The sequence below is a fragment of the Dermochelys coriacea genome, chromosome 7, assembly GCF_009764565.3.
Source record: "Dermochelys coriacea isolate rDerCor1 chromosome 7, rDerCor1.pri.v4, whole genome shotgun sequence".
Taxonomy (NCBI): Eukaryota; Metazoa; Chordata; order Testudines; family Dermochelyidae; genus Dermochelys; species Dermochelys coriacea.
This window is the reverse complement of record NC_050074.1, coordinates 26,147,982-26,174,354: the sequence shown is the minus strand read 5'-3', so window position 1 is coordinate 26,174,354 and position 26,373 is coordinate 26,147,982. Positions and strand designations below refer to the sequence as shown.

Here is a 26,373-nt window from a genome sequence, read left to right as displayed (position 1 = left end):
TTTTAAAAACCAATATATTTAGGCCACCTCTCATTCTTGCTGCTGAGATGCAAAAATCTCTTTATTATTAAATTGTCATTATTAAATGGCTTGAATGGAAAGCATTGCTTTTACTGTAATAACCCAGCATCAAAGTATATGGTTGTATTTGTGTTAAGCAGGCATCTAGGAACGATTCTGATTTCTTGATGGGTCAGCTAGTATTAGTCAAAAAAATATAAATGCAGGATGTCATAAGTGGAGTGGACAGTAGCACAAGTAAACTCAATAAATTGTGTAAGTCATTCATAAATAAACCCTCAATCTGATGTTCAGAATAAAACACTGCTATTTTATATCTAAGTATAAAATCTTTCCCAAAATCTCCCAGGGTTCACTACACAGCTGCCAGAAGCCTGACGATCTCTGCCTTTTCTCCTCTCTTTAAAGCCATCTTTCATCTTCCAGATTCTGCATTTACCATATTTTTGTCCAGGGAAGACTTTATGGGATTACTTTCTGAGCCAATCAATGCCAGTCAGTCTGCTATAGACATGGTTAACCACTTTAGCATACTTCCCTCCTCTTCTTTCTTTTTCCTTCTGGATTGTAGATGCTACATCTGGCAATCTCCTCACCTTTATGGGCCTCAGTAATGGATTGGAACCAGTAGTCACCCCAGAATGCTCTCACAAAGCAAGATAGAATGCTACCCTTTAGCCACTGGACTGGCATTAAATTAAAAAATTAAAAAAATAAAATACAAAATCTTGTCCAAAAAAACTATTTTTATAAAGTTCATGAGACTGATGTAAAAACAGCAGTGATATTCAGCTGAATTGTATCAGGTTACATTTATGAATTTGTTTTCTATACAATATTAAAATTTCCAAACAGCAGTGAGACTTTAATCAGGAACATCTTGTGGTGGCTTAAGACACCCAGTTTCAAAGAAATTGTGTCTTTTACACAGTAACGGTGGAGAGAATAAACCATTTAAATGAAAAAGAAAATGAGATTATTGAGTCAGAAATAGAGGCAGGGAGATTCAACGTCAGGCATACTGGCTAAAGCTACTTTGAATTCATTATTTTTAAACTGACTAGATTTCAAGATACTGTAATGGTTCCCCTAAACAGAGGATCTTTACTTATCCCTCATATAGATGCAAGCTGTACTGCAGTTTCTCTTGCTATCTGAGTAATCCTCTATCCAAACCATAGATTCCAAACTTTCACAGTAAAAGGAAGTCCACAGTAAAACAAATAATTACCAAAGGGGTATTGCAAGGGGATGTTTCAGCTCCTCACTGGAGAGATACTGTTAGCAGCCCTACTCTGTACAGGTCTCCCTCTTATGAAGCAGAACAGCATCACAAAAAATCCTACTCCCTTCAGTTTCTCACTTTTATGAAGGCAGGAACCTTATACTCCTGCCTCCTCTCCCAGCATTCCTTGCTATATAGCCTGTTATTCCTGTAGACTCTCTGAGAACTGAAGTTCCTGCTTATTTGGTTCTGGGTTGGTGAGCAGAGCCCACCAGGACACCAAACTCCCTCTTTCCCCGCCTCTCCCCCCTCTCAAGTAAGGGAAGAGGCCACAGAGCCTACTGGGAACTATGATCCCAAAATACCTTCAGTGCTGAACTTGGGGCCTATCCTTAAGGGACAGCATACCTGATTACAGGGCCTTAGGAGCATAAACATTAATGTAAATACAAATGTAAGGATATTTATCTAAAATGGGAAATCATTATCAATGAAGTTGATTCCACTGGGGTCCCACAAAGATCTGTCCTTGACCTAGTGCTATAAACTATCTTTATCAAGGATCTGGAAGAAAATATAAAGTCATTGCTGGTAATATTTACACATGAGTAGAGCCCTACCAAATTCACAGCCATGAAAAATGTGCCACAGACTGAGAAATCTGGTCTTTTGTGTACTTTTACTCTATACTATACAGATTTCATGGGGGAGACCTACGTTTCTCAAATGGGGGTCTTGACCCAAAATGGAGTTGCAGGGTGGTCATAAGGTTATTTTAGGGGGGTTGCAGTATTACCACACTTACTTCTGTGCTGCCTTCAGAGCTGGGCAGCCAGAGAGTGGTGGCTCATGGCTGGGTGCCCACCTCTGAAGGCAGCGCCCAGCCAGCAGCATCGGAGAAGTAAGGGTGGCAATACCATACCATGCCATCCTTACTTCTGCTCTGGTGCTGGCGGTGGCTCTACCTTCAGAGCAGGGCTCTCAGCCTGCAGCCACCACACTCCAGCAGCATAATAACCTTGCAATGCCCTCCCAACTCCTTTTTAAATCAGGACCCCTACAATTACAACACCAGAATATTTCAGATATAAATAGCTGAAATCATGAAATTTATGATTTTTAAAATCCTGTGACTGTGAAATTGGTAGGGCCCTACACATGAGACAAAAATTACGGGAGTGGTAAATAGTGATGGCGACAGGTCAGTTATACAGACAGCCCTGGATTGCTTGACAAAATGGACTCATTTATTCATATTTTTTAAAGACATTACAAATGCAAGGTCACGCGTCTAAGAACAAAGAATGTAGGTCTTACATACAAGCTAGAGGCCTGTATCCTGGAATGCCGTGACACCGAGAAGAACTGTAGGGGTAATAGTAGTAGATAATCAGTTGAACGTGGGATGCCGTAGCTAAGAGGACGAACACCATCCATGGATATATAAACAATGGAATTTCAAGTAGGAATGGGGACATGATATTGCATCTGTATACAGCATTAGTGAAACCATTACGTATTCATTTCTGGTGTCAGCACTTCAAAAAGTATGTTGAAAAATTGGAAAGAGTTCAGAAAAGGCTACTAGAATATTTCAAGGTCTGGAAAACATGCTTTATAGTAAGAGACTAAAGAAGATCAATCTGTTTAGTTTATCCAAGAGTTGGTTAAAAGATGACTTGAATACAGTCTACAAGTATCTACATAGAAAAGAGATTTCTGATAAGTAGGTGGTTCTTTAAATCATTAAAAGGGCAACTTAGTATGTGGCAAGCCAGGGTATGAATATACAACACACTAGCCTATCACATACTAAGGGCTTGTCTACAGGGTGTGGAAAAAGTGCTCTAGAGGTATGCAATTTGTAGAATGCTCTAATGTGTTGCGTTCTAACTGCCCTGAGTAGATCCTGCACAGAACTATGCTTTCACAAACTAGGTACCTTTTAGAATGGGCCAGCAGGGTCTGTGAGGGCAGTTAGTGCTCTACAAATCATACCCCTCTAGAGTGCTTTGCCATGCTGGGTAGGCAAGCCCTAAGTGGACCCTGCTGCTGCACACTAAGGACAAAGCGTATTTTGGAACTTTTAGTGCACTGTAGTAGTACAGCGAGTCACTGTACAGCAAGTTAGTGCGCCGTACATTCATGCCATGGCTTGTTGCACACCAAGTCTTTGTGTGGACAAGCCCAAAGGTATAATGAGATCCTGTGTTTAGAAGCTGAAGCTACATAATTCAGACTAGAAATAACATACACATTTTTTTTAAGAAAGAGGGTAATTAACCATTGGAACAGCTTACCTAGGTTTGTAATTAATTTCCCCTCAGTTGAAGTCTTTAAATAAAGACTGGATATATTTCTAAAAGTTTATTGCATCTAACAAGTTTTTGATGCAGAAATTACAGGAAGGTTCTTTGGACTGCATTAGGCAGGAGGTGAGACTAGATAACTATAATAGAATAAAAGATTTTAAGGCTAGGTGGGACCATGAATTTCTCAGGATGTGGTTTTCAAGAAAATAATTGTTGATTATTGAATGCTTTTCTCATGTGTATATTTTTTTTATTTGTTTTACAGTGGGTAAATCAAAATCCACAGTTAAGGTAAGTGGAGTAATGATTCCATGATTTTTAGATAACCAAAAATACAATAGTTAATATCTTTTCAAAATGTGTTTAAATAACGATTTCTGATGTGTCTAAATATCTGTGGTCAATGTTAACTATGAAAGAATGAAGTGGTAGCTGACAAAGTAGGTAGGATTAATATGACTTGAACCCCTCTATCCCTGGAAAATACTCTGCATGCAATATGCCTAAAACTTAGTTAACTAAGACAAATTCTCAGAACAGAGATTGAAAAAAAGACAGTAGTACAATGAACCACATAGGATAACGTTCTGATGATTAAGTGATTAGTTGGAAGCCACAGACACTCTGGCATCAAAGCTGGGTACTGAAACCAGATTTTCTTGAGTCTCATTCCAGTATCTTAACCACAAGGCCATCCTTACTTTTTGGATGAACTAGAAGGGAGCAAGATTTGAGATGGAAAGGCCAGAGGAGAAGATGTTTCAGTAGTTAAGGCAAGAGAGAACCAAAGCATAGATAAGTAATACAGCTGAAGGGAAAATGCGAGAGAGAAATTTATATAGTACAGAACAAAATAAGGTTTGGCAACATACTTATTTGTGGGGAGAAGAGGGGAAAAATATGCCTGGTTCCAGCCGCCAAGCTTTAGAAATTTTTAGCCATGTTGAATTTGAAGAAAAGCAATATGACTTTCAGGAAGAGATAGAGTTGTCAGCCTGAATAGAGGTGGAGAGGTCAGATGTGAATGGACAGTCATCATCAGCATAGAAATGTTAAGCAAGATCATGGGAGTAGATGAAGTCACCCAAGAACATACATAAGATACAGGGGGAGAAAGAGAGAGCGAGAATCAAGGGAGATCTCTGGGGAACTCCAGCGGAGAGGTGGAGAAGAAGATCAAAGGAACTCCTATGCAGTTAATACATATCAGCAGACATTGTAATGAATTAGCTGCCTTGCCTTTTGTCATTCTGAAACCTTACTTAGAAACAAATTGTGCCTTCAGATGCTTGCATACAACTCCTGTTCATATCTAAGAGTTGCACATGAATCTTTTGAGGGATGAATTTGCCACTTACTGTGAACCATAATAGTTCAGCCTGAGATGACTTGTTCTGATTTCTGTGGGTTCAAGGTTGCCTTGGGGATGGGATAGGATGGAGAAGGTGAGGAGAAACCATTTTTACTATCCACATTACTTCCTACAATTACAGGTCTGTTAGATAATACGGGTTTCAGAGTACAGATAATACTGTGGTTTTCCTTCAGTTTGCAGAAGATAGTAGTTTATCTTGGGTAAATGTGTTTTTAAAGAATACTTACCTGAAAACTGTCTCTTTCCCCAGCACCCACATCTGCCTGAGCCCCTCATACCTGATCAGATAAATGTGACTTTTAACAAGTCTAGTGCCCTTGCATTTTATGATGCTTACCCAGCTGGAAGACATTCATACAACTATCCTATGACATTATATTGAAATCATTGGGCCCACTATTTGAAAGGAGACTAGTTTAGGCCTGGCATGCAAGAGGTTAAAGGAAAATTTTCCTGTTTTGGTCACCAAAGGGTTTGAAATCTGACAGTTGAATGCAAATACATTTTAAATTAGTGCTTCTGATCAGAACCAGATTATTAAAATTTTATTTTGATTTTTCGCTAACAGCAACCATAATGCAGAAGAGGGATTATTATCTCTAATACCAGCAGTATGGGACAAGTGACCATACTGTAAAACTAATTTCCATACTATTGCTTTAGACATTCATATTCAAATTAAAAAATTAACAGTAATGCATACTTTGGAGTCAGATCCTCTTCTCAGTTATATTAGTATTCATCTCGAGTTATTCCATTTAGTGAACTAGAGTTTCTGCTAATGTAACGGAGAACAGAATTGGCTTTTACCATTTAGACATGACAGATAGAATACATATGCTTTTACTGCCTGAAGGAAGGAAAAGACGACGGGCACATAGTTTTATCTTTCATAGGATATTAAAGTAAATAAACTGTTATTGTTTTAACAGATGGGTAATAAAGCTAAAATCCTCAAACATTCATTGAGAACAACACAGTCTGGACATGTTCTGAAATCAACACAAAATTCCTGTGTCAAGCATGAACATATTTTAGCAAAACCCAGAAGTGGCTCAAGATGGTCAGCAATAAAAGGTGAAAAAACCTGTGTGACTTTGTCATCATCTAAAGATTCATCAAAGGAATTCTTAAATAAAAACCATGCTTTGATTATCCAAAAAGACAACACAACTGGAATGCCGGATTTACAGAACCCTAATAAAATTGCTGTTAAAAAGCCCAAAGAGAAGTCTCAAAAACCTCATATCTCAGGTGAAGATCTAAGGAACAGTTTGGTGTGTTTAACACAAGAGCAACTTGAACAGATTCTGATAACTGTAAAACAAGGAACCAAAATTGAGTCCCAGGCCCAGGAGGAAAAGCAAGAAGAAACAAGTAAGATATATATCCGGCAGCAAAAATGAAATTTTCTCTTACTGGTAGTTCTTAGAAGGTTTGTATTATGGAAATTAATCGCAGATTTTTGAAATAAAAATGAAATGCTTTAACTTTGCATTTAAAATTTCGGGGAGTCTGTTGAGTAATTAAATGTACAGTTTCCAAAAAAAAGTTATTTTATATTTATTAAATGTCAAAGGCACTTTGAGTAAAAATCAAATATTTCAACTTATTTTTAAAAGGAACATTTTCCATTATAAATTAAAAACTACAAAGTCATCTCCAAGTTATTACTGTGAATTTACATACTTATTACGATTATCTTCTGATATATATTGTCTTCAGTTATGTAAAGAGTCACTCGGACGTTTTTGTTGGGAAACTAATTTCTCCCAGGTCTGTTTTATCTAAATGTATAAAGATTTACAAGTTGTTCCTCTAAACAAGAGGCTATCTCTAGACATGGAATATGGTATTTAGACATGATCCTAAAATACATAATTGAAAATCCTCTCTCAAGCACATCATTCAAGGAAAGTAAATAGGAAAAGATCACAAGTGAGTAGGGATTAAAACCTCCCTCCCAGAGGATCCAATATAGAACTGTTTTGGAGCAGACTTGTTTGGGAGGGTGAGCAGAGGTAAGTGCTATATTAGGCCCTGATCTTGAAAATGTGCACCCATTTAACCTTTTGCACAAGGAGCTGATCTGGTCCACTACAGAATTCATTAGGATGCTTCATTAAGTGAGTGTTGTGGAGTCTGGGCCTTTGACAGTTGTATACATTTGAAGATTTTCTTTTTCGTGTGTGAGTGAGAGAGAAATATTTGGAAGTCTGTGGGCCCAATTAAAAAGACCTGACTTATTTCACCACAAAGTCAGTTTAATGCTCCAGCAGATTGTGTGGTGGGTGTAATATAGTACATACTGGAACATATAATGAAGGTGCAGCTCTGTTGGCTTCAGTAGAGCAACATCAGTTTTCTAGCATTTGGTCCTAAGTATGTCTGTTGAAAGTCTTAACTAACATGCCAAATATGATTATGTTCCGTGAGGAGGCCACAAGTTCACTAGAAACTAGACTGAGGCCACCAGCTCATCTCAGTTGCTATGAATGTGTTCCTGGTTCCAACTAATGATGTAGATGAGTTAGATTATTTTAAAATAAAGCTAGATTTGACACTGACAGTCTTCCCACAAGGAAGAGATACCATCACTTTAGGATCTGTTCTTACTTTACTGAGAGAAGAGGTTCATATAGCCTATCCAAGTGTGAGACACTGAGAGAATCTGAGTGAAACGATCATATTTATAGGCCAAAATTAGCCAGAACAAACTGATTTTCCCTTAGACCTGTAGAAAACATTAGATAATATTAAGACTATTGGGAAAATTGATTACATGTCATCAAGAGGAAGAAGAAAGCAATTTTCTTGGTTCATTCAGACATTTCCTGAGTACCTGCTACATTAATCAGAATTATACTTGCAAGTCATAAATCCAATTTGACCATGCAGGATATGAATAACTCCCATTAATGCCAATGAAAGTTATTCTTAACGTGCATGTGGGGGGATGGGTGAGTGTGTGTGTGTGCCCGCGCACAAGAGAATCCCATCTTTTAAATTTAGGTCCTGTCCTATAAGCCCTTTGTATGCTGAACTCCCCTAAAGTTCCAACTGTGGATTGCTGCAGGATCAGCTCCTTAATTTTGTAGCCATAGTTGCTTTTTCAAAATGTATGTTAAATTGAAGTTTATGAAAAAATTGATCTAATGGTTTATCAGAGGAAATATAAAAGCCAAGGTTTTTTTTATTCCTTTTTGAAATGAACACAGTATCTATATTTCACACTGCATTGTTACATATGGGATTGTAGTTTGATTTCAATTAGAGCTATAGTTATATTATTAATAGCTAATCTCACATCTGGATCAATATTTTCAAATGTGTCATTAGGAACTCTTGATTATGTTAAGCAATGGTATGTAAAAAATTCTAGTTTCAGTTTAGCTGTGAAATGGAGCAGCTGGCAAATCAGTTCAAACCAATATTATTGCATACTGATGTATTTTCTATTTTAAATATTGTCTTCAATATTTTTGTACATTTAAGGTTCGTTTTTTTTTAATCCTAAAACCCTTGCCTATATTTCTGGGGAAAAAAGCACCCAAACATGTTGTGTATTCTCTCTTTTCTAAAGATGATTATTTTTTAGAAGTCTATTTTTGGGGTTAGAGTAAACTTCTTTTAAAGCTATTGGAAGTTGTTTAATCCCCTGTGTGCCCCTGCAAGAACAGACATCTTTCATCTGTTTTCCCTAAAAACAGCATCCACCATTGATTTTAGTTTCTATAATTATTTGAAATACAAGTTTAGAGTCTCCTTGCATGCATGTTAAGAGTGGTTTTCGGATAGTTTTAATGACACCTTGTTATTAATATTATGCATATCACAGTAGTACCGTGAGGTCCCAGCCAATATCAGCGTCATTGTAATAGATGCTGTGCATATACATATTAAGAAACAGTTCCTACCCATATAGCTTACAGGTTTAAGAAAGGAAAAAAAGTGTTTGGGAGAAAGGAAGCAATAATTATCCGGCTTTACAGTTGTAGAACAGTCACAGAGGGATTAAGGGACTTGTCCAAAGTCACAAAGTAATTTGTAGGACAACTGAACCAAGGTCTCCTCAGTTCTAGTCCAATTCCTTAACCACAATGCCATTTGTCCTATCATATTCCCTTATGCACAAGATAACATCTTACTGCAAATACATTTACCAGAGAATTTGTGCCCTTAAAATAACTAGGTTATTTAAGAATATTCTAAGTAGACTCTTGGAAAGCAAAATTGCAAGCAACTCTATCAACATTTAGTGCAGAATTGAATCATTTTAGGCATTGCACTGTGTTGAAGTTATGTGGCATGCCAGCAGGAGTCCTATAAATCATTGTACCTCAAGGAGAGGTAATACCCTACCAGTGCTCGGGGAAGTGCTTCCATTGCTTAATGTCACTCCCCTGTATGTACACCCCTTCTGAGGTGTGCTACGTAGTAGTTCTAGTGTTCATGTGAGCTTCAGCTTCACTAATTTGAATTAGCCAGGTTGTACGGTTAATATAAACTATTGTACACAATGTGGAGTGACAATCTAGTGCAATATTTATTAACATGAACATTTTACTTTGTAGGCAAAAACAAACACTCAAATATTAGCACTGCTGCTAATCAGGCCCCACAAGAGGAGAACATAATGGGATTACTCCAAAAAGCTGATGAAGTTTCATCTGTCCCAAATGAAAATAATTATGCCTCAAGCAGAAAACAAGCAGCATCTGAGCAGGCTGAACAGAAAGTTATGTATGTAGATCTGTTAATTAATCATCCAAAATACCTTTTTTATTCTGGTTTCCTATATTAAACTTTTAATATGAATACATTAGTAATGAAATGGAACCTGAGTAGTTCCAATGTAAATTAATTGCTAATTTAAAATTAGGCACTTTGGCTTTTAAAAATAAATTAATTTTGTTTTTTTCTGCAGTAAGAATTCATGGAAACCAGCTGACATATTTAGTACCCTAGGTGAAAGAGAAGGGGATAAAATTTTGTTAGAAGCAAAGAAGTCCCAGTGGAAGAAGGAACTAGGTATGCATTAAAATATAATTTGCCATATTTATATTAAGCAGTGTATTATGTTGTAGCATTGGTCACTTAATATAGTCAAAGCTTCAATTTTTTTCTAGTTATAAAGGTTTAAATCTATTGATATGACTAGAGTTTAAAAGTGTTTTAAATATTCTCTATCAGTTTGTGTTTTTTCTATTTGTAAAAAACATTTGCTTGAGCTTCTAATTAGACTTGGCTAAAATAGCTTTTTATTTTTAAAACCTTTCCTTGTTTTGTTTCAGACAGAATTTACATGCCTGTAGATAAAGATGTATTCATCCTTGCGCTGGTGCCTATGCCAGGGCAGGAATTGACAGGAGTCAGTTTATGACTTGTCTTCCCTATGCAGCATATACATGGCTAGTGGAGCCCTTGGAGCAGGCTAGGGCATTCCAGAGAGCAGCCATAACGTTCTCTCCTGTTGCAATAGTTTTTGTGGGCCATGGTATGGTCACAGAATGATCAGGGTACTGGTCCTTCCCAATCATTCCTCTTGTCCTTAATACACCTCCTTCCTCCTCTAGTCTGGTCCTACCTGAAGAATGCTTCTTGGATCTGGACCTCCAGCAATAACAGCACTTAGGCTCTCTGTGCTGCAGATATTCTTCTGAGGCCTGATGTCTACCCTTTCGCCCTTTTGCTGCAGCCTCACTGGCTCAAAGGGGCATAGCATAGCACTGAATCTGATCCACAGGTTTCAATTACTACTGTAGAGTCAGCAGGTAGAAAGCAAACACTGTTTTGGTAGGGAGAGGGAAAGATGTAGAAAGGGATATGAATTTGGTCCCTTCCCGCATTTTAAATAGACTTGTAGGAATCTATACTCAGTCCTGGCATCCAAATTCTGAACACCATTGTGGTATAAGCTTTTTTTAAACATAACTATTGATATTTGTCTTTTGAATCAATGTTTTCAGGAGAATAGGATTTTCTAAGGTTACTGGAAATTCCTAATGGAATAATGAAGCCATTAATTTCTATAGAGCAGATTTTGTTTAACTTGGATGTAAACTGTCTGGACAAAAAACCCTCCAAAATCTTCCACCATATTTCTGGGTTTGATTCTGCATGGTGATACACCAGTTCTAACCTGGTGTAACTTACTTGGTTTCAGTACAGTTGTACTGGCACAAAACTAACAATGAATGAGGAGAATTCAAGGCCTCTGCTATTTCTTAAGCAATACATGCAATATTTTTGATAAATATTTTCCTGAGTCACTGATAGTCCTTCACAGTTTTATCCTCTCCCAATAAAGATTTCCAATTGCCTCCTGTTTCCACATCCTCTGCAGCCATCTTTCTCACAGGCAGAGCCTTTCAACACTTAGAACAAATATCTGGTTAGAAAGACTAATCAGGCAAAGGCCAGTTACCCATCTTAAGCTGCTTACACTGTTTTTTATATTACCACACTGCATATTACTCTTTTTTGAAATTGCAATTATTTATATTTACTTATTCTGAAAAAAATTGTTTTAAAGACGAACAGATAGCTTTAAAGAAGAAATTAAAAGAAACTTTGGAGCGACAGACAAAATACTACCATTGGGAGAAAACGGATGGTGATGGTGATAAAACCCATTTGGAAAAACTGGAGACAGTTAATCAAGCTAAAGTAAGGCTAGCAAGGAACCATTCAATAAAACCAATGTATGTCTTAGAGAACAAATTAATTTAGTTATTTTATAGTGCTGTATTTTGTTCATATTTCAGAATTGCTCTATAAGAGCTCGTTTTCAATTTGTATCCACTGATTACTTGTAAAATCTGCATTTAGGGATAAATCCCAGCACACAGGTCATGTTACTAGGCTGTGCACTTGTAGATTCCATTTCCTCTCCCTGGTAGAAAAACAGTAGCAGAGATCTTTGTATGTCCTAACAGAGCCCTGAAGGACCCTGTATGAAGCCCTTATTGTGTGGGGGGTGGGGAAGTGGCCAGTGATCCCATGTCTACTCTCTCCTGCCTGTCTTGCATCAGACCCCCTCAGTGTTGCCACAGAAAGCCTATGGAGAGCTTCTTGTCAAGTGAAATCAGCCTCAAGTGAAATCAGCCTCTTAACCTCATACTTTGCCTATAATTTGTGACTTTGTTCATACTGTAGCTATCATTTAATTCCTACCTCTGTACTTTAATTCTCGTGTTTCTTAGTAACCTTTATTCTTAATTTGTTGACTTTTTCCTCTTTCATTGTTCTGTGGTTTGAGAAGAATAAAACAGTATAGTTATGATCAGTCAAGCAATACTTAGGTTGTTCATTAATTTTGCTGTTTAACACATTTTCCCTCTTGTGCAAATACAGTTTGTAGAACCAGTTAGATTAAAGGCAAGTTCAACTATAAGAATCTACATATCTAAACCAATATTTAGTTTGCATGTCTGAGTAGGATGTATCCTCTACTAATAGAAAGGAAAACAAGTTCAGTCACTCTATCTTAATCTTATCCAAGGATTTGGTACCTAATATGTCTTGACTTAGGAAGCAAGACTCTTTTTTGGAGGTTTAAAAATATAATTGCACCCTGATAAATAGGTGATAATGGCAGCCTTTGGGGAACATAACCAGGATGGACTGGGTTTAACTCTATCCATTTCATTGGACACTGCCAATGAATTCTCCAGGTTGTAGCATCTATTAGCATTATGGCACAAGTAGGCTATTATCATAGAATCATAGAATATTAGGGTTGGAGGAGACCTCAGGAGGTCATCTAGTCCAATCCCCTGCTCAAAGCAGGACCAACACCAACTAAATCATCCCAGCCAGGGCTTTGTCAAGCCAGGCCTTAAAAACCTCTAAGGATGGAGATTCCACCACCTCCCTAGGTAACCCATTCCAGTGCTTCACAATCCTCCTAGTGAAATAGTGTTTCCTAATATCCAACCTAGACCTCCCCCACGGCAGCTTAAGACCATTGCTTCTTCTGTCATCTGCCACCACTGAGAACAGTCTAGCTCCATCCTCCTTGGAACCCCCCTTCAGATAATCGAAGGCTGCTATCAGATTCCCCTCCACTCTTCTCTTCTGCAGACTAAATAACCCCAGTTCCCTCAGCCTCTCCTCGTAATTATTTTCATTGCCCTCCGCTGGACTCTCTCCAATTTGTCCACATCCCTTCTGTAGTTGGGGGACCAAAACTGGATGCAATACTCCAGGTGTGGCCTCACCAGTGTCGAATAGTGGGGAATAATCACTTCCCTTAAACTGCTGGCAGGACTAATGGAGACAGTATGAACAATAATATACATCAAGATAAGGTTGCAGAGAAAGAGGTATGGAAAACGCTGTGTTAGTATTAACTTATTTTATACAAGACTGAAAGATTCTTGACAAATTTAACTTTTTCACTTCCTAGTTTTTGAGTCTTGCTATTGCAAGTAGCAATGCATTGTAAGTGATTTTTCACCAAAAAGATTTGGTTTCAATTTTGATCAGGTTCAGGTCAGATCACTTTCATATGAACCAGTTTTCCTATTGGTAGAATTAACTACTCTATGTGGCACAGCACCATATTAGAGCTTTAAAAACGCAAATCCTGCTGTTTAGCTTTTATCAAAATAGAAATAAACTTTCAAAATATTTAGTTTAAAATACTTTATATGACAGTGTAACTGAGCATATTTCCATTTTCTTTATTGCTTCATATCCGTTTAGGCTGAGGAGCATGAGAGATGGGCAGTGCATTTTGATTCTTTAAAGAACTACCCTCGTGCTAATCCACAACACCCCATTAATGGAACATACACCAAGCAGCCTGAAAATCTTTGCCTGTCCCCTGAATCTCAGGCCCTGACTGCTGTTATTCATCCTTTTACACCTCCAGCTTTAGGCCACCTCATACATTCAAAGGTGGAGAATGTACAAAAAACCGTTGAGAACACTACTACGGAACAAAGTCAAAAAGCCAGGTGAGTGCATGCCTCAATTACAGTAGTCTTCCCAATCAGTTCATTTCTGGAATGTCTTTAGAAGTTAGTAAGTCTCTGAAGTAGTATTAATTTGGTATTTGCTTCTCTCTTGGGGAATTTTTATGGTTCCCTACTGAAAAAGATATGTATTTCAATTATTCACTAGTAAAGTTTACCGTAAATAACATTATGTTCAATTTCAGTACAGTAACTTCTTGCTTAACGTTGTAGATATGTTCCTGAAAAATGCTACTTTAAGCAAATGCAATTTCCCCATAAGAATTAATGTAAAAGGGGGGGGAGAGAATTAGGTTCCAGGGAAATTTTTTTCACCAGACAAAAGACTTACACACAGTATAAGTTTTAAACAAACAATTTAATTCTGTACACAGCAATGATGATTGTGATGCTTGGTTGAGGTGGTGGAGTCAGAGGGTGGAAGAGAGTGGGATATTTCTCAGGGAATGCCTTGCTGCTAAATGATGAACTAACACTTGGCTGAGCCCTGAAGTGTTAACACGTTGTTAATGTAGCCTCGCACTCTACGAGGCAGCATAAATGGAGGGAGGAGATCCTGTAGACGCATGGCAGTGGCTGTAAACATTCCCTGCGGAAACTGAATGTGATAATGACCCCATGCTATCCCACTGGAGTGCACCACTCCCTCCAATTTTCGAAGTACTGGGGGTGCGTGTGTGTGTGTGTGTGTGTGTGTGTGTGTGTGTGTGTGTGTGTGTGTGTGAGAGAGAGACACATATTGCCCCTTTAAGTACCCTAACCCCACTCTAAGTACATTGTCTTTTTAAGTAGATCAGCAAGTTGAGACAGCAGCTGCTGCCAGCAAACTCCCTCCCTAGCCCTGTGGCGTCCTCCCTTGCTCTGTGGAGATGATACAGGAGCAGGGGAAGGGGGGCACCCTGACATCAGCACCCCGCTTCCCACCCCTGCACAGCAAGCTGGAGGCTTCCGGGAGAAGCTCCAAGGCAGAGGGCAGAAGCAGCACACAGCAGTGGGGGGAGGGACACCTGAACTGATTGTCATTTGATAGCCTGCGGGGTGGTTACCACACAGGAAACTTAGGGGGGCTGCTGGCCCACGCGGGTTCCAGGCCCCCACCACCTAGCTCCAACGGGCTGTTCTTCGTGCAAGCAGGCAGCTGCCAAACAATGCTGTAAGAAAGCATTGTGCAGCTTTAAATGAGCATGTTCCGTAATAGATGAGCAACGTAACAACAAAACAATGTTAACCGGGACAACATTAAGTGAGGAGTTACTGTATTTATTATAGTGCAAACCTATGACAATGAATGAAAGGTACATATTTTGATACAAAAGTCTTACATTTAAATCTTGCTGATATTTCAGATTAAATAAAACTCTGAAATTTTTTTTTAATTGAAAAATATTTAAATGATTCTCTTCATAGTTTTCTCCGGTCAATGACCGCTCTCTTGGATCCTGCACAAATTGAGGAAAGAGACAGGAGGCGGCAGAAACAGTTAGAACATCAGGTACAATCATGTTTTAATCTGACACAGCCTAAATGGGAAGAATGAATGAGGGTAGGTGTGGTGATGTGACTAGGGAAGGAGCCAGGGTGGCAGTACACATTGCTCAAGGGAATAGAAACTGTGACTTCTCCTTCACCAGATTACCTTGGTTACCCAGATGTGTCTCACAGCAATAGTGGGTAAGGCATAATTAATGTTTGTAAAGTGCTTTATGAGCCTCTATTATTAAACTAAAAAGAAAAGGAGTACTTGTGGCACCTTAGAGACTAACAAATTTATTAGAGCATAAGCTTTCGTGAGCTACAGCTCACTTCATCGGATGCATTTGGTGGAAAAAAACAGAGGAGAGATTTATATACACACACACACACAGAACATGAAACAATGGGTTTATCATACACACTGTAAGGAGAGTGATCACTTAAGATAAGCCATCACCAGCTGCAGGGGGGGGGAAGGAGGAAAACCTTTCATGGTGACAAGCAGGTAGGCTAATTCCAGCAGTTAACAAGAATATCAGAGGAACAGTGGGGGGTGGGGTGGGAGGGAGAAATACCATGGGGAAATAGTTTTACTTTGTGTAATGACTCATCCATTCCCAGTCTCTATTCAAGCCTAAGTTAATTGTATCCAGTTTGCAAATTAATTCCAATTCAGCAGTCTCTCGTTGGAGTCTGTTTTTGAAGCTTTTTTGTTGAAGTATAGCCACTCTTAGGTCTGTGATCGAGTGACCAGAGAGATTGAAGTGTTCTCCACCTGGTTTTTGAATGTTATAATTCTTGACGTCTGATTTGTGTCCATTCATTCTTTTACGTAGAGACTGTCCAGTTTGGCCAATGTACATGGCAGAGGGGCATTGCTGGCACATGATGGCATATATCACATTGGTAGATGCGCAGGTGAACGAGCCTCTGATAGTGTGGCTGATGTGATTAGGCCCTATGATGGTATCCCCTGAATAGATATGTGGACAGAGTTGGCAACGGGCTTTGTTGCAAGGATAGGTTCCTGGGTTAGTGGTTCTGTTGTGTGGTGTGTGGTTGCTGGTGAGTATTTGCTTCAGATTGGGGGGCTGTCTGTAAGCAAGGACTGGTCTGTCTCCCAAGATCTGAGAGAGCGATGGCTCGTCCTTCAGCATAGGTTGTAGATCCTTGATGATGCGTTGGAGAGGTTTTAGTTGGGGGCTGAAGGTGATGGCTAGTGGCGTTCTGTTGTTTTCTTTGTTGGGCCTGTCCTGTAGTAGGTGACTTCTGGGTACTCTTCTGGCTCTGTCAATCTGTTTCTTCACTTCAGCAGGTGGGTATTGTAGTTGTAGGAATGCATGATAGAGATCTTGTAGGTGTTTGTCTCTGTCTGAGGGGTTGGAGCAAATGCGGTTATATCGTAGCGCTTGGCTGTAGACAATGGATCGAGTGGTATGATCTGGATGAAAGCTAGAGGCATGTAGGTAGGAATAGCGGTCAGTAGGTTTCCGATATAGGGTGGTGGTTATGTGACCATCGCTTATTAGCACCATAGTGTCCAGGAAGTGGATCTCTTGTGTGGACTGGTCCAGGCTGAGGTTGATGGTGGGATGGAAATTGTTGAAATCATGGTGGAATTCCTCAAGAGCTTCTTTTCCATGGGTCCAGATGATGAAGATGTCATCAATGTAGCGCAAGTAGAGTAGGGGCATTAGGGGACGAGAGCTGAGGAAGCGTTGTTCTAAGTCAGCCATAAAAATGTTGGCATACTCTGGGGCCATGCGGGTACCCATCGCAGTGCCGCTGATTTGAAGGTATACATTGTCACCAAATGTGAAATAGTTATGGGTCAGGACAAAGTCACAAAGTTCTGCCACCAGGTTAGCCGTGACAGTATCGGGGATACTGTTCCTGACGGCTTGTAGTCCATCTTTGTGTGGAATGTTGGTGTAGAGGGCTTCTACATCCATAGTGGCTAGGATGGTGTTTTTAGGAAGATCACCAATGGACTGTAGTTTCCTCAGGAAATCGGTGGTGTCTCGAAGATAGCTGGGAGTGCTGGTAACGAAGGGCCTGAGGAGGGAGTCTACATAGCCAGACAATCCTGCTGTCAGGGTGCCAATGCCTGAGATGATGGGGCGTCCAGGATTTCCAGGTTTATGGATCTTGGGTAGCAGATAGAATACCCCAGGTCGGGGTTCTAGGGGTGTGTCTGTGCGGATTTGTTCTTGTGCTTTTTCAGGGAGTTTCTTGAGCAAATGCTGTAGTTTCTTTTGGTAACTCTCAGTGGGATCAGAGGGTAATGGCTTGTAGAAAGCGGTGTTGGAGAGCTGCCTAGTAGCCTCTTGTTCATACTTCGACCTATTCATGATGACGACAGCACCTCCTTTGTCAGCCTTTTTGATTATGATGTCAGAGTTGTTTCTGAGGCTGTGGATGGCACTGTGTTCTGCATGGCTGAGGTTATGGGGTAAGCGATGCTGCTTTTCCACAATTTCAGCTCGTGCACGTCGGCGGAAGCAGTCTATGTAGAAATCCAGGCTGCTGTTTCGACCTTCAGGAGGAGTCCACCCAGAATCCTTCTTTTTGTAGTGTTGGCAGGAAGGTCTCTGTGGGTTAATATGTTGGAAAAGCAGCATCGCTTACCCCATAACCTCAGCCATGCAGAACACAGTGCCATCCACAGCCTCAGAAACAACTCTGACATCATAATCAAAAAGGCTGACAAAGGAGGTGCTGTCGTCATCATGAATAGGTCGGAGTATGAACAAGAGGCTACTAGGCAGCTCTCCAACACCGCTTTCTACAAGCCATTACCCTCTGATCCCACTGAGAGTTACCAAAAGAAACTACAGCATTTGCTCAAGAAACTCCCTGAAAAAGCACAAGAACAAATCCGCACAGACACACCCCTAGAACCCCGACCTGGGGTATTCTATCTGCTACCCAAGATCCATAAACCTGGAAATCCTGGACGCCCCATCATCTCAGGCATTGGCACCCTGACAGCAGGATTGTCTGGCTATGTAGACTCCCTCCTCAGGCCCTTCGTTACCAGCACTCCCAGCTATCTTCGAGACACCACCGATTTCCTGAGGAAACTACAGTCCATTGGTGATCTTCCTAAAAACACCATCCTAGCCACTATGGATGTAGAAGCCCTCTACACCAACATTCCACACAAAGATGGACTACAAGCCGTCAGGAACAGTATCCCCGATACTGTCACGGCTAACCTGGTGGCAGAACTTTGTGACTTTGTCCTGACCCATAACTATTTCACATTTGGTGACAATGTATACCTTCAAATCAGCGGCACTGCGATGGGTACCCGCATGGCCCCAGAGTATGCCAACATTTTTATGGCTGACTTAGAACAACGCTTCCTCAGCTCTCGTCCCCTAATGCCCCTACTCTACTTGCGCTACATTGATGACATCTTCATCATCTGGACCCATGGAAAAGAAGCTCTTGAGGAATTCCACCATGATTTCAACAATTTCCATCCCACCATCAACCTCAGCCTGGACCAGTCCACACAAGAGATCCACTTCCTGGACACTATGGTGCTAATAAGCGATGGTCACATAAACACCACCCTATATCGGAAACCTACTGACCGCTATTCCTACCTACATGCCTCTAGCTTTCATCCAGATCATACCACTCGATCCATTGTCTACAGCCAAGCGCTACGATATAACCGCATTTGCTCCAACCCCTCAGACAGAGACAAACACCTACAAGATCTCTATCATGCATTCCTACAACTACAATACCCACCTGCTGAAGTGAAGAAACAGATTGACAGAGCCAGAAGAGTACCCAGAAGTCACCTACTACAGGACAGGCCCAACAAAGAAAACAACAGAACGCCACTAGCCATCACCTTCAGCCCCCAACTAAAACCTCTCCAACGCATCATCAAGGATCTACAACCTATGCTGAAGGACGAGCCATCGCTCTCTCAGATCTTGGGAGACAGACCAGTCCTTGCTTACAGACAGCCCCCCAATCTGAAGCAAATACTCACCAGCAACCACACACCACACAACAGAACCACTAACCCAGGAACCTATCCTTGCAACAAAGCCCGTTGCCAACTCTGTCCACATATCTATTCAGGGGATACCATCATAGGGCCTAATCACATCAGCCACACTATCAGAGGCTCGTTCACCTGCGCATCTACCAATGTGATATATGCCATCATGTGCCAGCAATGCCCCTCTGCCATGTACATTGGCCAAACTGGACAGTCTCTACGTAAAAGAATGAATGGACACAAATCAGACGTCAAGAATTATAACATTCAAAAACCAGTTGGAGAACACTTCAATCTCTCTGGTCACTCGATCACAGACCTAAGAGTGGCTATACTTCAACAAAAAAGCTTCAAAAACAGACTCCAACGAGAGACTGCTGAATTGGAATTAATTTGCAAACTGGATACAATTAACTTAGGCTTGAATAGAGACTGGGAATGGATGAGTCATTACACAAAGTAAAACTATTTCCCCATGGTATTTCTCCCTCCCACCCCACCCCCCACTGTTCCTCTGATATTCTTTACTTGGAACTGCTTTAGAAGATCTTTTGCTAATAGCTGCAGCTTTGCTTTGTATGGTGTTCTTGTTAACTGCTGGAATTAGCCTACCTGCTTGTCACCATGAAAGGTTTTCCTCCTTCCCTCCCCCTGCTGTTGGTGATGGCTTATCTTAAGTGATCACTCTCCTTACAGTGTGTATGATAAACCCATTGTTTCATGTTCTCTGTGTGTGTGTGTGTGTATATAAATCTCTCCTCTGTTTTTTCCACCAAATGCATCCGATGAAGTGAGCTGTAGCTCACGAAAGCTTATGCTCTAATAAATTTGTTAGTCTCTAAGGTGCCACAAGTACTCCTTTTCTTTTTGCGAATACAGACTAACACGGCTGCTACTCTGAAACCTATTATTAAACTGATGCCTCAAAAAAATAACTCACAGCATATCTTAGCTGTACTGATATTGTAGTTCCTAGTCAGCAGATGTTTAAAACAGTATGGTCCTTATTCTCATTTATACTAAGCCCCCTAATTATATTTACATCTACTGCCAGAGCAGTATGGTTTATTGTGGCTGACTGGAGTCATAAAATACTGTATAATAGCATTCTGTATAACACCTTCCAGGCCAAACAGATGGATCAAAGTACACCAGATGCGTTATTTTCCCCCAGGGAAACTGAAGCCTATAAAAAATAATGAATGCGATACAATTCAGGGACATGTGCGTACACCCTTCCACACCCTGTGAGACTTTTTAAAAATTATATTTTTCTTTGGCATGCTTTCTGCTGAATAGGTTTACCTGCGAGAGGGCTAAGTTTCATTTATTTTGTGTGGCACAGAAAATAATATCTTTCTTATTGAACTGAATTTTTATGGAATCAGAATACAAATTACATATTACATTTACATACAATTACATACAAATTAAATGTAATATTTTATATAGGAGACATGAAATTATATAATACATTTTATATTATACATACTACTAAGGGTTAATTTTACTAAATTTTATTATGATTTTGACATCACTAGAAAGCTATAATGGCTCAAGTAGAGGAAAAGCGAAGGAAGAAGCAGCTGGAGGAAGAGCAAAGAAAATGGGAAGAACAAGAAGAAGAACACCGCTTAGCACGAGAACGAGAACTGATGCAAAAACAGTTTGAAGAGGATATGTTCAAACAGAAACAAAAGGAAGTGGGTGTTAAACCTTTACTTTTTGCGTGTAAATGACAGTGTTTAATAGAACTGCCAATGTCTAATAGATTTAGAAATAAATAGTAAATACTATTATTATCTAATGTCTGAGGCAAGAGTAGTGTTGAAATTTCATTTGTGACTATAGTTAAGGTCGAAAATCTTGATTTTTGAAGCAGTGTAGGGGATTTTGCCACACTTCTGTTAACATAAATTAATATTTAATATTTGAATGAAAGAAGTGACAGAACCCATGGATTGATTCAAAAATGTTACCCACCATTTTTGATTAAACTAGAAAGCTTAGAAAATTAAGTTAGCACTAATACCACCCTATTGTGAGGGGAAAGTATTGCCTTACTCCCCTCAACACAATCTCAAGCTTTTTTCACTTTAGAAAGGACATTGTCCACCTATTTTTCCATAATAAAAAAGATGAACTTAACGTCACATGAATTAAATTGAAATCTCTCTCCTCACCAACATAATTCATTTTGTGTACTCACTAGTTTGACAGATTTCAGAGTAGCAGCTGTGTTAGTCTGTATTCGCAAAAAGAAAAGGAGTACTTGTGGCACCTTAGAGACTAACAAATTTATTAGAGCATAAGCTTTCGTGAGCTACAGCTCACTTCATCGGATGCATTCCTCAACAATGCTTCCTCAGCTCTCGTCCTCTAATGCCCCTACTCTACTTGCGCTACATTGATGACATCTTCATCATCTGGACCCATGGAAAAGAAGCCCTTGAGGAATTCCACCATGCTTTCAACAATTTCCATCCCACCATCAACCTCAGCCTAGACCAGTCCACACAAGAGATCCACCTCCTGGACACTACGGTGCTAATAAGTGATGGTCACAGAATCACCACCCTATACCGGAAACCTATTGACTGCTGTTCCTACCTACATGCCTTCAGCTTTCACCCAGATCACACCACACAATCCATTGTTTACAGCCAAGCTCTACGATATAACCGCATTTGCTCCAACCCCTCAGACAGAGACAAACACCTACAAGATCTCTATCATGCATTCTTACAACTACACTACCCACCTGCTGAAGTGAAGAAACAGATTGACAGAGCCAGAAGAGTACCCAGAAGTCATCTACTACAGGACAGGGCCAACAAAGAAAATAACAGAACTCCACTAGCCATCACCTTCAGCCCTCAACTAAAACCTCTCCAACGCATCATCAAGGATTTACAACCTATCCTGAAGGATGACCCATCACTCTCACAGATCTTGGGAGACAGGCCAGTCCTTGCTTACAGAAGCAAATACTGAATACCAACCTGAAGCAAATACTCACCAGCAACCACACACCACACAACAGAACCACTAACCCAGGAACCTATCCTCGCAACAAAGCCTGTTGCCAACTGTGTCCACATATCTATTCAGGGGACACCATCATAGGGCCTAATCACATCAGCCACACTATCAGAGGCTCGTTCACCTGCGCATCTACCATTGTGATATATGCCATCATGTGCCAGCAATGCCCCTCTGCCATGTACATTGGTCAAACTGGACAGTCTCTACGTAAAAGAATAAATGGACACAAATCAGATGTCAAGAATTATAACATTCAAAAACCAATCGGAGAACACTTCAATCTCTCCTGTCACTCAATTATGGACCTGAGAGTGGTTATCCTTCAACCAAAAAACTTCAAAAACAGACTCTAAGGAGAGACTGCTGAATTGGAATTAATTTGCAAACTGGAGACAATTAACGTAGGCTTGAATAGAGACTGGGAGTGGATGGGTCATTACACAAAGTAAAACTATTTCCCCATGTTATTTCTCCCCCCCACTCTACCCCCCTCCGTTCCTCAGACGTTCTTGTCAACTTCTGAAAATGGCCCACCTTGATTATCAGTACAAAAGGTTTTCTTCTTCCTCCCTCCCCCCCCCGCTCTCCTGCTGGTAATAGCTCATCTTAAGTGATCACTCTTCTTACAGTGTGTATGATAAAATCCATTGTTTCATGTTCTGTGTGTGTATATAAATCTGCTCACTGTATTTTCCACTGAATGCATCCGATGAAGTGAGCTGTAGCTCATGAAAGCTTATGCTCAAATAAATTTGTTAGTCTCTAAGGTGCCACAAGTACTCCGTTTCTTTTCGCTTGTTTGAGGGGTTGGTTGTGGGTTTTTTTGGTGGGTGGGGGTGGTTTGAGGTCCAGGCAATTTTCACAAAAAGACACCAAGATGGACAAAAACCTCAAATAGTTTTAAATAAAGCTGTGGAAGATAGTCTTAGGCAATGTTTTGTACCCAAAATAGCATTTTTAAAATTTTTAGTTAAAACAGCAAAAATTGCTTTGAACCCCAATACCGTCTGAGAATACCTAACCTGGAGTATTGGTCTGTAGCTTGATGCTTCTGAGAGACCCCACAAATGTCATGTAATGCACTTGACTAGATGTGTCCTGTCAGGGCTGAAGTTTTTTTCCCCCCAGAATAAATTTTATGTCATGTCAAAAAATCAGTGACACATTCTGGAGGTACTAGAATATTTTTTGTGAACACCACCCAATACTCCATATAAATTTTGTTTCAATCTTCTGGTGGCAGAAGCCTTCTGACAGCTTGGTGGATTCAAACTTTGTGTTCTAGAGGCCCCATCCTTACCCACTATGGACAAATGTATGGAAGGAATAAAATTAAGATAAATGATTTAGCTGATGTTTTGAGCCACATAACTTGAGTTATTCTCTTCTTTGGAAGAGATGTTGTGGGGTTCAAGGAAGGCATCGTGCAGGTATATCTCAAGCCACATAAGGCTCCAGATTCTGCAGGGAAATCAGAGGCACCCCTATAGGTCTTGGGGAGTGAGATCCTGTACAGAAGACCTGCCTCACTGCATTGTGTTACTGGACTCACCTCCCTCAAGCAGCACAGCTCCTTCGGGAAACTTATTACCATCAGATGCTCCCCTCGCTTTACCAACATGCACTAAGAGCCACAGAGGAGATCAGAACTCTGGCACTTCTTTCCACTCTGAAGTATGTAATGTGTTGAAAGGAGCTGTTACTTGGCTTCATTTCCTGCACCTTTAACCCACAGAGCCTTAAAGAAGAAGCATCTCTGCTTGGGGATGACTTGCTGTTTCTCTTCCATAAGTTTAGGGTGCACAGTTTTCTAATACCTGCTTTTTTGCTTCCCTGCAAGTCTCATGATACAGGGGATCACAACATAGTCTAGCTCTTTATGCTGCTACAGTGCTGGCATTAAGCTCTCCGTTAGCCTTGCATAATGATCTTTGCATCTCTATTTCTTTTGCTCACTTAAAAAAATACCCAAATAGAAAAAATCATGAATAGATTTAAACTTATAAGATTATGCAGCCCTGTTTATTTTATTCTCCGACTAAATGATCTCATGCATTTGTCTCCCTTTTTATGATAGGAAATCATGACTCTTAAAACAAATGAGCTCTATCAGACAATGCAGAGAGCACAAGAACAGGCACAGAGATTAAAACAGGAACAACGTATTCGAGAGTTGGCTCAAAAAGGACATGACATTTCAAAACTGCAAAAGAATCTTGGTGGTGGCGGCGGCGGCAGCGGCAAGTACCAACTTTAATATATTTCATTTTATTTTTGGAGGGTTTGCATGAGCTGTGGATCCTATTTTTGAGAAAAAACATCCTGTCAGTCTAGACATTGCTCTTTGGCTTCAGAAACTGAACAAAACTTCTATCCTTTTAAACTTCTTTTAGTCAAGTATCTCAAAAAGTTAAACATATATAATGTTAATCAAGCCTCAAACACCAAGCAGCAATATCCACCTTTTATAATGGAAGAAAGACACAGGTGGAGATTTTCAGGAGCACTGAGGAGCACAAGTACAACTGTTTTGGCTTTCAGAGGGACTTGCACTCCTAAATCATGTAATTTCTTTAGAAGATCTTCCCCAGAAAGGCTAAGAGATGTGGCCAAGGTCACACTGTGAGTCAATTGCAGCATCAGGACTAGAACCCAGAAGGTCTAATTATTAAACTACAGGGATAGGGTTAACTTGATAGTGTGATTTATATAGACATTAATAGAAAATTGTTTATCACTGGTTTCTTACTTTTTAGGTGATAAAATATGTGACCTTTCAAATGTAAATCATGATCATTGTTCTGATGAAGTGAGCAGTAAGATGCATCAAGATGTAAAAACCGAAACCTCTCCTCGGAAAGATACTGCTGTGCAGACAGGTATACATTCCAAAAAATAATATGATTTAGTAGGGTATCATGTTCTATAAGAAAAAAAAATAGTGGAATAGCTCCTTCATTAGCTCAGGCTATCAGTAGAGGCAAATCTTGTTTATACAGCACCAAGTAAAACTAGAAGTGACTGCTTAGACAGATTAGAGTATCAAGAGTAAATAAAATAGCAGCAATAGGGAAACTAAGGCCTTGTCTACATTAGAGAGTTTTGTCAGCGCAAGTTATGATGACATACAGCCACTGCAGTATTAAACTGCTGTTGCATGTCCACACTATGGTCCTTGTGTCGGTGAAGCATATCCACAATAGCAGCTCTTGCATTGACAGAGAGAGTAGTTCACTGTGGGTAGCTATCCCACTGTGCAACTATAGCCGCAGGGTGCTTTGGCAAGGGTTTGCAGTGCTTCGTAGGTAGGCCCCTACCAAATTCACAGCCATGAAAAATGTGTCACAAACCATGGAATCTGGTCTTGTGTATGCTTTTACCCTGTACTACCCAGATTTCACGGGGGGGGGGGGGAGGGGGGAACTAGCGTTTCTCAAATTGGGGGTCCTGACCCAAAAGGGAGTTGGGAGGTGTCACAAGGTTATTTTAAGGGGGGTCATGGTATTGCCACTCTTGCTTCTGCACTGCCTTCAGAGCTGGGCAGCTGGAGACTGGCAGCTGTTAGCTGGGCACCCGGATCTGAAGGCAGTGTTCTGCCAGCAGCAGTGCAGAAGTAAGGGTGGCAATACCATACCATGCCACCCTTACTTCTGCGCTGCTGCCTTCAGAGCTGGGTGGCTGGAAAGTGGCAGCTGCCGACAGAGGGCCCACCTCTGCAGGCAACAGCACAGAAGTAAGGGTGGCAATACCATGCCATGCCATCCTTCTGCACTGCTGCTGGTGGTGGCTGTGCCTTCAGAACTTGGCTCATAGCCAACAGCTGCCGTTCTCCAGCTGCCCAGCTCTGAAGGCAGCACTGTCACTAGCAGCAGCACAGAAGTAAGGGTAGCAGTACTGCAACCTCCCTTACAATA

General features: G+C 40.4%; 1 protein-coding gene across 7 annotated transcripts in view; it reads left to right on the top strand.

The window, feature by feature from the left end:
• Positions 1-26,373, top strand: part of CCDC66 (coiled-coil domain containing 66) — a 97,958-nt gene that overhangs the window by 2,872 nt on the left and 68,713 nt on the right. For 6 of the 7 annotated variants that reach the window (XR_006283052.1, XR_006283053.1, XM_038409195.2 and 3 more), the window contains 10 exons: positions 3,824-3,849; positions 5,866-6,310; positions 9,508-9,676; positions 9,861-9,964; positions 11,469-11,602; positions 13,643-13,896; positions 15,322-15,406; positions 20,956-21,117; positions 24,537-24,699; positions 25,216-25,338. Coding sequence is in view for 5 of the 7 variants with exons in the window: in XM_038409195.2 (XP_038265123.1) it covers positions 3,824-3,849; positions 5,866-6,310; positions 9,508-9,676; positions 9,861-9,964; positions 11,469-11,602; positions 13,643-13,896; positions 15,322-15,406; positions 20,956-21,117; positions 24,537-24,699; positions 25,216-25,338 (1,665 nt within the window). In the remaining 2 variants the exon portion in view is untranslated. Of the gene's footprint in view, positions 1-3,823; positions 3,850-5,865; positions 6,369-9,507; positions 9,677-9,860; positions 9,965-11,468; positions 11,603-13,642; positions 13,897-15,321; positions 15,407-20,955; positions 21,118-24,536; positions 24,700-25,215; positions 25,339-26,373 lie in introns of those variants that run through there. The other variant, XM_043520026.1, reaches the window with a different exon arrangement.